We start from the raw sequence: 13,101 nt of genomic DNA, 5'->3' as shown, positions 1-13,101 counted from the left end.
CTACAACCATAATAAACTTCTTATGCAAGGTAAACGTGTGTGTGTGTGTGTGTGTGTGTGTGTGTGTGTGTGTGTGTGTGTGTGTGTGTGTGTGTGTGTGTGTGTGTGTGTGTGTGTGTGTGTGTGTAATGACTCAGGAGTTGCAGTGCGAGGTGAGGTGTGTCAGTGTGCAGAATGAGTGATTACAGTGGACAGTAATCCTGCAGATGGATTAGCAGGTGGTATTAGGGGAAGTGGGGGTGTAGCACACCGCCACCTCTGAACTGTCACAATATGGAACAGCAGCTCGCCGGTGCCTTACCTCCGTCTGCTTCACCCCAGCAGCACACACACACACTCAACCCTTAACACACTGTGCACACACTCCACACAACCAGGACAGAGGCCAGAGACCTGTTGAAAGGGTTCATCACAACACTTTACCCCTGCTGCTGTTGTATACACATCAAATCTTGTGTCTCTGCTTCCATCCCACTTCCTGTTCCACCTGTACCACTTCCACATGTTGAAGTCCCCTTGTGAAAGACACTGAACCTCAAGTTCCTCACAATGGGAGGCGAGTTCCTCTGCTGACTGTGGTGTGTGTGTGTGTGTGTGTGTGCGTGAATTGGTGGATTTGAGACCACGAAAGTAAACAGGTCCTGTATAAGTGCAGCGCTCTACATTGCCGAATATGAGAGCGACTTCACACCGTCGTTGAAGAGGAGCGGACCAGAACAATCTACAGCCTGTATGGGAAGGAGGTGTGTTGCACTGCAAATGGTGTTAACACCAGACTTCTTTGTTGCCCTCCTAAAAGAAAAAATGCATATCTGTATCCATGTGTGTAATTGTGCTGAATACGGAAAACAATTTTTTTTGGATAAAACTGCACATTTTAGAGTGACCTTTTATTGTGACCAGTCCAAGGTACAGTAATTATGCTGTTTAATCAGCGTCTTGATGTGGATGAATCATTTTGATAAAGGTGAAGTGTTCACTAACACAGATTTTTAGCAAATTTTTAAACACAATTTGAGAGACATAAACCTTTTGTGTTCATAGAAGAAGTCTTAAATCCCCCAACTTATTGAAAATGGGAGCGAAAACAAGTGTTGCATTAATATTTTTGTAGAGAGCAGATAAAGGCAACCTACAAATGAGATAGAAATATTATACTCTGTCATTTATTATTGAGAAAAATTATCCAATATTATGTATCTGTGTGAACCTCTATCAGATCATCTGGAGGTAAAATTGGAGTCAGATGTTTTCAGTCAGTGGAATGATAATGGATGAGGGGCCGCTCTGTTTTATTTACATCACAGGGATAAAAAACTTTTGTGCAATCATGTAATCGTATCTCGGCACAACAGAAGAGGAGAATCTCAGAAAAAGAGTTGTTGATGCTCATCAGGCTGGAAAAGGTTAAAAAATTATCTCTAAAGAGCTCCGACTCCATCAATCCACAGTCAGACAGACAGACTGGGTAAAAACCACAGACTGTTTATAAAAATGTTTGTAGCTTCAGGTCTGTAAGATGGTTCTGATCCAGAAGTGTCTTCAGCTGCAATACCAGCGAGTGCCACTAGAGGTCGGCTCCAAAAAGCCTCCGGCTCCATAGACTCCCATTCAACTTCTCTCATCAAATCCAAAGTGAATAAAATGTGTCCATCAGTTATCTCGGTGTTGTTAGCTAAAGTCACTCCTTCTTATTAGTTTTCTGGAGGTCCATCTGAAAATAATCCCTCATTCATTAGAAAAGAAGATTCAAGAAGACCTGTTTTTGGGGGCGTGTCTGTTTGATTGACAGGCCTGTGGTGCAGTCAGGTTACAGCTATCGGTGGGCGGGACGTAGTATCGTCAGGTTTCCAATCAGATTGGTCAGATCCACCGCTGGCTCCTCCCCCAGCTCGTCCAAATATGGTCACTTCCTGCTCCAAACCGCTCCGAACTAGCAAGATGGTGACGGACAGAATCTGAACTGGAAAAACGTATTGTTGATGCTTGAGACCAAAATAAAACTCTTTGATTTAAATGTGAAGTCTTATGTTTGGAAAAAAATAAAACATTGCAAACCAACATAAGAATTTCATCCCCTCTGTGGGACATGGTGGTGGGAGTGTTGTCACCTGGTTTACTGCACCAGGACAGCATGATACCATTAATATCAGAATGAAATCTGAATTATAGCAGGGAATTCTTCAGGAAAATGTTAAGACATCTGTCGGGGAACTGAATCTGAAGAGAAAGCGGGTCATGCAGCATAACAACAACCATCAACACACACATTGTTTCACCTAACAACAGGTAAAGAAGAATAAAGGGAATGTTTTGGAAGTCCTGATCTCAATCCGACAGGAAGGTTGTGGAAGGACCTGAAGTGAGCCGGTCATGTAAGGAAACAGTTCTGTACAGAAGAACAGGTTAAAACTCCTCAGAGCTGACATCCAATAATGATCGACAATTACCAGAAATGTGTAGTTGCAGTTATTTCTGCACAATACTGAAAGTTGTATGTAATATTCGATCCTTTTTCTCAATCCATAAATGGCTGTGCTTATTTTTGCGATCTCATTTGCTTAATTGGGTTCTTATCTTAAAACTGTTGTGCAAATGTGATGTTTCAGGTCACTTTGTAATCTTTTTTTAAGAGAAGTTGTGATATCAAGTTTGTGCAAAGCAGCGCTATTATTTGCTGGTTGATCCTTCATGGATGCAGATCATAATCTCTGAATAATCCATGACTGTAAATTGTATTGATACAAACCTGCAGCAGCATCACATGATATGTGAGTTGTTGTAAATGGCCTCTCATTTATGGCAGGCGTAAGGTGGAGGCCCCTCTGAGCTTTATGCTTGTTTTCTTTACACTCTGTTAAAGGTTGAAGGTGATAACAAATGAAATGTCTCAAAGAAGAAGAAAAAAAAAAATCAGATAAGAAAAACTACCTGGTGGAACAGAATCTTTGGGTTCCTGCGTTCTCCTTTTGCACCTTAATTTCATATATTAATTCATCAGTGGTTTTCAGTCATGACCACACTCTCTTTCTTCCAGTGATGAATTGCTGAAGTTTTGGTGAAAATCCTTTGAGAGAACGAGCAGGTTTTTTTCTTTACTGCAGCAGAGAGGGGAAGAAGATAAAAAGGGGGCTGATGATTGAGTGTGCTCTGACCTCTGGTGGACGGCCGTCTTTACCTCTTTCAGACTGGTTTAATTTGGTTAAATTGGCAGGCCAAATAAAAATAAGAATTAATTTAGCAATATGTTTTTGTGTGGCTATAGTATGATGAGTTAAGATAAATCTAAAATGCATTGTGGTATGTTTGCATTCATGAAAATGCATTCTTTAAAGCTAGACTGGGTCATTAATCTATAAAAGAGTGCACGAAATTTTTAAAAAAAAGTTGAAATAGAGACAACCAGAAAATAAGAGATCCAAACTGAAACGTTCTTGTTAACAGAAATCATTTCTGACATCTTTTGGAACAGGCGATGCTTTCTTTTGGGCTAAAACCACAGACCGTCTGTAAAAGGAAACACAGAACCGCTAGATGGCACCATTGTACATGTGACGCGTTGAATCCGTCACTAATATGCACCACGAAGAAGAAAAGGCACATGCTGCCTTCCTTGACCTCGGGATAAGTAGGAAAGTAGGGACGCATCAGAAGTCTTAAATTATCTAATGCTGCGAAGTCAAATCGTTTTTTAAACTTGAAGAGGATATCTGATGTCAGTCTGTAACAGGATGGACCGCTGTTTAAAAAAAAAAATCATTTAAAGGTGGTTTAATTCAGAAAATAGTCCTCTCCATTGTGTCTCTAAAGCATTAAAACCTACGTAGCCGATAAACCTGAACGCAGCTCCTACCAAACCCGGATGTTTTGCTTCTTGGTCACTTGGTCAAGTGTTATATACACCGGAGAGGGTTATTATCTTCAAATAACATCATTATTACAGACAAGTGGGCGTTCAGCTTCTCTTTTGCGAGTGTTAGTTATATTTTGAAAGTAATAACGGGAAGTTGGTTCTGTCGGAGCCCCAAAGGACCATGAACGCGCCCAGCTCTGAGCGCTCCTCCTGAAGCCAGCGGTGCCTCCTGCAGGATGCTCCGGGAGTCGTACCCCTTCGTGGAGGACAGTTTCAGCCGCTTCCCGTCGCAGAGCAACATCTACGGGCTGTGTGAGGCCGGGGAGCAGCAGCTGCTGGCGGCCACGCTCAAAGGGAAGGTGGTGTGTTTCAGGTACCAGGAGCTGCAGCAGAAAGTCCGGCCGGTGGCCAGAGAGGTCCAGTTCACCTACATACCAGGTGAACACGAGCTCAGACACGTCCACACCTTCATCAAACCTCTGGTGAGCGGACCAGGGAGGGACGTGGTCGGGGAACCTGTGGAGACTTCAGACGGAGTCGCTGAGGAGGAGAGGAGTTTTACTCCAGTTCATTGTCGAGGCACTTTTGTTTCCAGTTTATCATCGTTTTTACTTCACTTCATTTCAGAGGACAATAATGTACTTTCTGTACACATGTATTCAACAGTTTAAAGATGTTTGAAATAGAAATCTTGATGAAGATGAATCCTGTGGCTCCTAAAGTTTCTGGCTTGTGAACCGTTTATCTTCTTGTCATATTTCAGATATCAGAGAACAAACAGATCAAAGAAAAGTCTACTAAAACTAGATTTGTGCATCTGAGGACCTCAATGGTTGGTGACCCCTCAGAGGGACTAAACCTTAGGTTGGGAACCACTGGAGTAAAGTAATTAACTTTATATAAAGTTATTAACGCTGGCTCCACCCCAATGATTATTATTCGTGATCTGAAAACATATATATATATATATTATATATATCAGTTATGGAGGCAGAACAGCTTTTCCTACTTTTCCGACTTCATGCATATTTATTTTGCTGACAATAATTCTGTTGTTAGAAGTAAGTGTTTGGAAAGAAGCATAAATATACAAATAAGCACAATTCATGAGTACATACAAAATAAATAAGCATTATTAATTGTTATATGTAAACAATGACATATAAAGGGAATTATGCCATTATTGCTACACATGTAGTTGATACTGTACTGCTGATATAGTGTAATATATTAGTGATTGTAAAATTGTATTATTTCAAGTTTGTTTAACAATCAACAGCATTTTTAATTCCTCATCAGTCTTTTAATAAGCTATCAGAAGATGAACATTTCAGTCAGGATTTACATTTTACATTTCACATATTTAAACTGAACCACCAAGCGATGGCCCACAGTGTGTTTGAAGTAGAAAATATCCTAAAAAGATGTTCTTTCAGTTCCCTGAAACACGTCATGTGTAAATTGTAAGATGTAGATGAAGTTGTCGGTCGATGCTGCACAGATTCCATCCCGTCTTCTTTCCTCTAGTTGATGCAGAGATCGTATCAATTGATGCCTTCAACAAGTCTCCACCCAAAAGAGGCCTGGTGGTGGGCATCACCTTCATCAAGGTATTTTACCTCATGAGTCATGTCATGTATGAGCTGTATGAAATTGATGTGAAGACTGTGATAGCAGCCTTGTTTCTAACGGCCGACCTCCTGCAGGACTCTGGCGACAAAGCCACTCCCTTCCTGAACATCTACTGTGACTACGAGCCCGGCTCAGAGTTCAACCTGGAGTCCATCGCACGTGAGTGAAGCGGCGTCCAGATGTGAGCGGCGCTCGCTCCAGCAGATGTTTTAATGTGCTGACGATGGCGTGTTTCTGTGAACAGAAAGCTGCCTGAATCTGGAGCTGCAGTTCACGCCCTTCCAGCTCTACCACACAGAGTAAGTTCACTCTGCAGGTCCGATCACAGGAGGCCAGATTTATTCAGGAAAACATAGAAAACAACCATAATCAACTGTGAATATTTCTCAGTTTCAACATTTGATATGTTGTCTTTGGTCTATTTTCAATTATTATTGGTTTACACGATTTTATTAAATCATCACAATCTGTTTTTATTTACGTTTTTCTCAACGTCCCAACTTTTTTGATTTGTAAATCAAAAGTACTCAATAACACTTTCATAAAGTCTTGTATTTTTTTTTTACCTTTTGCACATTTCCAGGTTTATGTGATTATTCGTTATAATCAATAGAAAAACACAGTTGAGTAAAATGTCAACTCCTGTAAAATATTTAAGACATACTGATTCTATTGTAGCATTTGATAACTGTAATATTAAAAAAAAAAATTATGTTCTATTGCTGTACTGGATTATTATGTGTTCGTGGTGCAGTGATTCAGTTTCTCAGCAGGAATCAGTCGTTTTAAACTAGCTTCTATACAAATGTGTGTGTGTGTGTGTGTGTGTGTGTGTGTGTGTGTGTGTGTGTGTGTGTCTGTCTGTCTGTCTGTGTGTCTGTGTGTGTGTCTGTGTGTGTGTGTGTGTGTGTGTCTGTCTGTCAGAGTGCAGTGTACTGACGGAGGCAGTGAGACGGTGTTTCTGCTCAGCGGTCACGACCAGAAGATCCACCTGTACAAGGAGGTCAGATCAAACACTGGATCGTATATATATGAGATTATCTGTGTGAAGGTGTGTTTGTTTTTTCGTTCCTTCAGTAGCGCCTTTCAAAAGTATATCAATAATTTTCTAAACATATTTTCAGAGTCCGTTGAGGTGGTTTGGTTCTTGCCCTTTCAGGACACCCAGAACATGTGGAGGAGATTATATATTTCATGTGGCTTGAGATTGTGTTGAACTTTCTGTTCCACTCTATTTATTCAACAGCTTTAGATTTGAGTTACTTTGAGGACGAAAAGGTTTAAAATACAACTTGATAAAGATGAATCCTGTGGGTCCTAAAGTTTTACTTTGATGAACAGCGATTCTGGAGCTTTTGCTCACATCACCTGGTCTTCATCAGCAAATGGAGTTTGCACAGCTGTTATGGAAATGTAGATGTTTGAACACTTCCTAAAAAGATTTAAAGTCTGTAGGAGACTTTGATTCATTGTGAAACATCATTCAGCCTGAGTGTCTCCGACAGAACGCCTCCCTGCACCAGTTCGAAGAGCAGCCGGTGGAGAGACTCTTCCCTGAACTACAACAGCTGCCCAGCAAGTGAGTTCCTCCTCAGAGCGCCCACAGCTCTGTGTGGCGAGAGATCAGCAGCTTGTGTGTTGCTCTTTATTTCTGCTTGTTAATCAGCTTCATGATTTTCTTGCAGAATCCAATTTACTTTAGTGGGACTGATGTATACAAGAATGTTAAAGATAAAATCCCCCATATCTCATTAACTAAAGTGTCAGTAATGAAAGAATAAAAACGTGATGAGAAAGTCTGAAGACAGAAACAAATTACAAACAAAAATAAAAGTAACAGCAGCAGACAAATAAAAGAGAACCGAGTCAGCAGCGTTCACAGCAGAAGATGAGATAATGGGTGGAGAATAAAGGCGGCAGCATCAGGGACGCTGCACGCTGAAAGCAAAGAGTGGTTGTTTGTTTCAGGGGATATGTGAGTTTTTTTCCCCAGATTTGAGAGTTTATAGGTTCTTTGCAGCAGCATCTTTATGGGTTTTTGACAGATATGCTTTTAAACTACAACCTGAGTGGTTTTGTGGCTTCATACCACGAGGCGGTAATTTAGTTCTGCTTCTGTTTGACCAAAAGTTTCAGCCTTCGTTGTGTTTAATGAGCCACACTTCTTCGTCGTCTCATGTTGGACTGAGAGCAGTGACTCCAATGTCCCTTCTGGTGGTACAATGTGGTGTAATAAGAGAGGACAGCTCGGGGCGAGCTCGTATTAACTATAGTTTTAGTTTTTGCATGTTATAAACTAAAAATGTTACATATTGCACCTGTAAATGTAGGCGTGATTCATAACCCTCCATGTTTGTGTGTCCCTTCCCTCCATGCAGTGTGTTATGGTTGGATATGTTAAATACAGCTGGTGGCCGGCGACTCTCAGCGTTTGGCTGTCAGAACGGCTCCGTTGGACTGGCGCTGGTCAACCAGGCGGTACCAGGTGAGGGAAACACAATAATATCCCTGAGATTCAGAGAGGTTCAGCTCTGTCACGTGACTGTCAGATGAAAGACTGCGTGGGAAAATAGTGCAACAATTAAGAATAATAGATAGACAGATACTTTATTTATCCTGCAAGGGGAAAGTTTTTCGCTACAGCAGCATTTATAGATACAGGGCAAAGCAATACAAATAACACAATCAAAAATAGAGGTCGTAAAAAATATTAAATATAAAAATGTAAAAATGCACAATATATATACAATAAAAATATGTGATGGATTTGGAAGTGGAGTTATGAAGAAGTTCAGATGGGCCTGACCATGTTTTTAAAACTCCAGCGGGTATACAGGACTCTGTCTTGAGGGAAATTTTTAAATCTGCATAAAACCTAAAACCAGTTCTTTGTTGCTACATGAGAAGTGAAGTGGAAAACTGTCCTGTGGTCTGAGACAAAGTTTAAGATTCTTTTTGGAGATCATGGACGCTGCATCCTCCAGGTTAAAGAGGAGAGGGACCATCCAGCTTGTTATCAGCTCAGTTAAAAAGCCAGCATCTGTGATGGTACAGGGATGCATTAGTGCACATGGCATGGGTAGCTTGAACATCTGGAAGGAAGCATTCATGCTGAATGATATATTCAGGTTTTGGAGCAACATATGCTGCCATCCAGACAACGTCTCTTTCAGGGAAGGTCTTGTTTATTTCAGCAGAACAACGTCCAACCACATTCTGCACGTATTCCAACAGCATGGTTCTCTAGTAGAAGAGTCCGCTGATAAACTGGCCTCCTGCAGTCCAGACCTGTCAATCATTGAAAACATCTGGAGCATCAGGACATGAACAATACAACAAAGGAGACCCTGAACTGTTGAGCAGCTGAAATCCTCTATCAGGCTAGAATGGGACCACATTTCACTTTCAAAACTCCAGCAACATGTTGCTGACATCAAAATCAAAATGAGCATATATTTTTCATAAAACAATAAAACTTCTCAATTTCAGCATTTGATATGTTGTCTCTATTTTATGTTAAATATTGGTTTCTATGATTTGCAAATCATCACAGTCTGTTTCTTACATTTTCCACAGCGTCCCAACTCTTTTGGAGTCAGAGTTGTAACGAAGCCGCACACACTCGTGCTGTGCTGAGAAGAGGGCTGTTACCATGTTCACAACTAATTCTTCTGACCATAATTATCAGTCGCTGTCAGAAAAACTGAACTTGTAATTTTGAGATGAAGCAACCAGAATTTCTCACTGATACCATGTTTCCCATTTGTTGGAAAGAACTCTCAAACTGTCTGCAATTAGTTTTAAATAATCAGTCTAAAGGAATACAGCATTCAAGGGACCCAGTAAATAATGACAATGAGACATGAAGCCCCTAAATGGAGTTCAACCGTCATTTGTTTTATCATGGCTATACATCTACAAAATGTGACACATTGCATTGTGGGATTAAATAGCATAAGGTCGTGTACCTGCCATGGACTTTTGTGGTTCCTTTCCACTGTGTTGATATTGTTCATAACTTTCGCACGCAAATTTTAAACACTCAAATACAATGGTGGACAGTAAATGTGGTGCAGCAGGTAATAAACAGCTATCAGACTCATATGAGGTCATCAGCCCAAATAAAATATGAGGATTTTTGCTGGGTGTGCAGGGCCTTCGAAAATAGTACATCCATGTAATGTGATAGTTTGACTCATTTTATTAATATCACGATCAGTCCTCGTGTTCACACGTCATCCACATTCATTAGGACCACTGTGTCATATCAGACCGACATGAATCTGTCCAAGTTCTCAATAGTGTAAAATCCTTTCATGAAAGTGGGAAGGAACAGATGTTGACACCAAAGTTTTGCATTAAATGTAGTCTATTTCATGATTTAAGGTAATATTTTTTATCAATTATTTCATTTTTTTTACAGTTTGGTTTCATATCGGTGACAGCTGGATGCAGTCGTCCTTCATATCTTCGTAGTAGGAGAGTTTCTATGTGTGTTTTTAAAGATATTGTGTGTTGTAATCAGAGGTGTTGCAGAGCTGGCGGGTCCACTTCGACAGTCCGATCTCTACAGTGCTGCTGTTCCCTCTGAGCTGCCGGACTGAGTCCAGCCAGCCGTGTGCACAGAGAAGTACGTCACTGCTCTGCTGCCATTTGTCTCGTCCTCATTTTACGATTCTGCAGTCGACCTTAAGATCATTGCTCTCTTTTCTTTTCCAGGGGAGGACATCGAAGGCTACAACCTCCTGGTAACCAGCACCATAGAGAAGGCCGTGGTCTACAGGTCAGAGCCCAGCGGCCTCAGAGAGCTGTTTCACATGTCCTCTCGCTGGTTCTGAAGCTGATGCTGTGTTTTATTGTGTCTGTTGTCTCAGAGAGGTCCAGGAGCGTGGCTTGTCCTGGTCTGTGTGTCTCTCAGAAAGTGACCAGTGGGACGCAGTGCTCTGTGCTCTGGTCATCGACCTGGACTTTGATGGACAGAAGGAGGTGCTGCTGGGAACGTATGGACAGGTCAGACCTCCTCTTCACTAAAGGATGTGTGGTTGATAGTGTGTTTTTCTCACTTGCTCAGCCTGTCGGTTCCTCCTGAAGACAAATCAAATGTTTCATTATATAATAAAGGTCTAGTTATGCTCTCAAATAGCTCGTTACAAGGAAGAAATAGGAAGAAATAGTGCCTATGTTAGGGTTTGCAGTCGTGGATGAATTTGTTGGTACCGTTAACAGCTCACTGAAAAAATGCTTCATTCCTCCTGAAAAGTGATGAAATTAAAATCAATTTTCTCACATGTACCTGCAGCCTGTTGGTCTGTCACAGAGCAGAGCAACGAAAGTGTGAAAAAAGATGAATTATTGCACAAAGATTATTCTAAAAAGGCCTCAACAGATTTGTTGGTACCCACAGAAAATAAATTAGAAATATTTGTTTCACAGTGATATTTAAAATGAACTGTTACCTTGAATTAATAATCACACGTTTGTTCAGTGTTGTAATCAGTCATTAAGGCTGTTTAATGGAGACCAGATTCCCTCTGATGTTCGGTATCATCGTGGTCACCACACTGAACACGGAGCAGAGAGATGATCTCAACTACAGCTGCACACATCAGGACCCAGTCCAAGGTCTGTGGGACTGGAGTCAGACTGCAGGAGGAACATGGAGCTGATGGGCCACAAAGAACCCAGGAGAACCTCGGAGGAGTTTTCTGAGTGCAGATGGCTCAAAGAACCAAGGAGAACCTCGGAGAAGCTTTCTGAGTGCAGAGGGCTCCATAAAGACGACCAGGAGCAGTTTTCCAAGAGCAGAACAGCATATTAATGATAATACAAATGATAATGAGCTGAAAGCAGCCAGAACGGATCAGAACCAAACACTGGACTGTTCTGAAGTGTCTTTCTAAGTCCTGATCTGAATCTATTAAACATCTAAAGAGATGAAACATTCAGTCTGGAGGAGGACATCTTCAAACCTAAGACAGCTGGAGCTGGAAGAGACAGGAAGTCTCACTGAGACACAGGAAGTCTCACTGAGAGACACACAGGTCATCTGTTTGAGTAATTGACTCTGAAGGTTGTAAAACAAAAAATTTGGTTGAGGGTCCCATCAATTTTGTCATTGCCATGTCCATTATTATTATTGTTATTATTTAATATATTCTGTTGAATCAAAACTCTAAATTGAAGTGAGATTTTTGTTAAATATGGATTAAATAATGATGGAAGGCTTTTTTTAAAGGAAGGATACCAACACATCCATCCACGACTACAGTGTGTGAGTCAGTTCATCAGCGTGGCTTCTTAGTGCCATTGTAATAGTTTTTGTAACTTTATGGCACAAAGAAATAAATAAAACACACAAACACTGCCGTCAACATGATGCAGCCGCTGCAGCTTTTTAACAACAACGACAGGCTTTTCCATGAAGAGTGATGTCACCAGTGTGTTTTACAGGATGTTTAGTGTCACTTTCATTCCTCTGATAAGAACGTCTGAATGATGTGCTGAGATCTTGATGATAACTTTATTATTGAACCTTCCTGTCATGCAGGAACTTCTTTGTTACAAATTCTTGCCGGCAGGAAGCGGACGAGACGGACGGTTTCAGCTACAGTGGAGGCGGAGCTTCAAAAGTCCTTTGCTGTCCATCATCTACTTGGACCTGACCGGGGACGGTTTGAGAGAGCTGGCTGTCCTCACGCTGAAGGGACTTCACATCCTACAGGTGTGTGTCTGTGTGACGGTGATCTGTGATGGAGTCACAGTGAAGCTTCCTCTCAGCGTCTCTCTGCTGTTGCTCTGCATGAACTGGGAAAAGATTTCAAGTTATTTTACCTGGAGAAGTAAACTGAAGTGAGGCTCAGGTAGCTGCTGACCTCTGTTGGCCACCAGGAGAACATGCAGCAGGACTGATACCTGAAAGGATAACTGCTGTCTCATCTCAGAGATTTCACCTCTCTTCATCCTTTCAGCACAGTCTGACCTGCACCGCTGACCTGGTCCTGGAGCGGCTCGCCCGGAGGGTGTCGGCGCTGACGGACGGCTCCGAGCTGGAGTCAGCTGACGGTCCAAACACGGAGCAGAAGGATGCTGCAGCTCACCAACAAGAGAGTGCAGTGCAGGCGCCGCCAGACCAACCGTAGCGTGTTTACATGTGCATGTCAGTGAAGGTTTGTCTGCATTAAAGGTGAAAATCAGACATCACGTTCAGAAGAGTGACTCTGCTTAATGAAGGCAGTTGAAATAAACAAAAACACATAGAGTTCATTGGAAATATGTGAAGATGTTGTAGTCCATGATATGATGATAGTGTACAATAATTTACAGATAATAAATGACACATTGTCGTCAATACAAACTCACTGTTGTTGTTGTTTCTCCTGTTGTTAAAGTGTTCCTTTTAATTTGATCTTTCATCACAGTGCGGTTGGATTATTTCACTCCTTTTCAATACAAATGTCCTTTTTATTTAGACCGTAATGTGTCTCAGAACTGAGACACCACGGAGCCGCTCAGTCAAACCCAGTTTCATGGGTCTGTCCTCAGCCCGCTTAGTTCTACACATAAATCACTTCTTAATCACACACTTGTTCAAGATTTGCAGAAAAACCCAAACACAC

The 13,101-nt window shown here is 41.5% G+C and overlaps 1 protein-coding gene across 2 annotated transcripts; it reads left to right on the top strand.

Annotated features, from left to right (window-relative positions):
- Window positions 1-3,849: 3,849 nt before the first annotated feature.
- Window positions 3,850-12,827, top strand: kptn (kaptin (actin binding protein)). Of its 2 annotated transcripts, none has more exons than XM_069165118.1 (12): window positions 3,850-4,291; window positions 5,381-5,463; window positions 5,560-5,644; window positions 5,730-5,784; window positions 6,410-6,488; window positions 6,991-7,064; window positions 7,864-7,970; window positions 10,011-10,115; window positions 10,205-10,268; window positions 10,360-10,495; window positions 12,033-12,206; window positions 12,454-12,827. In XM_069165118.1, exons 1-12 carry the CDS (start codon window positions 4,090-4,092, stop codon window positions 12,622-12,624), a joined length of 1,335 nt encoding a protein of 444 aa, XP_069021219.1. In that variant the 5' UTR covers window positions 3,850-4,089; the 3' UTR covers window positions 12,625-12,827. The 2 variants fall into 2 exon arrangements, with proteins under 2 accessions (XP_069021219.1, XP_069021220.1); XM_069165119.1 differs by having other exon boundaries at window positions 12,459-12,569.
- Window positions 12,828-13,101: the final 274 nt, after the last annotated feature.

The sequence above is a fragment of the Embiotoca jacksoni genome, unplaced genomic scaffold (genome assembly GCF_022577435.1).
Source record: "Embiotoca jacksoni isolate LCO1_2020_lvr unplaced genomic scaffold, fEmbJac1.0.p SCAF_33, whole genome shotgun sequence".
Classification (NCBI taxonomy): domain Eukaryota; kingdom Metazoa; phylum Chordata; class Actinopteri; family Embiotocidae; genus Embiotoca; species Embiotoca jacksoni.
The sequence above is the reverse complement of the archived record's forward strand: the minus strand, read 5'-3'. Positions and strand labels throughout refer to the sequence as shown.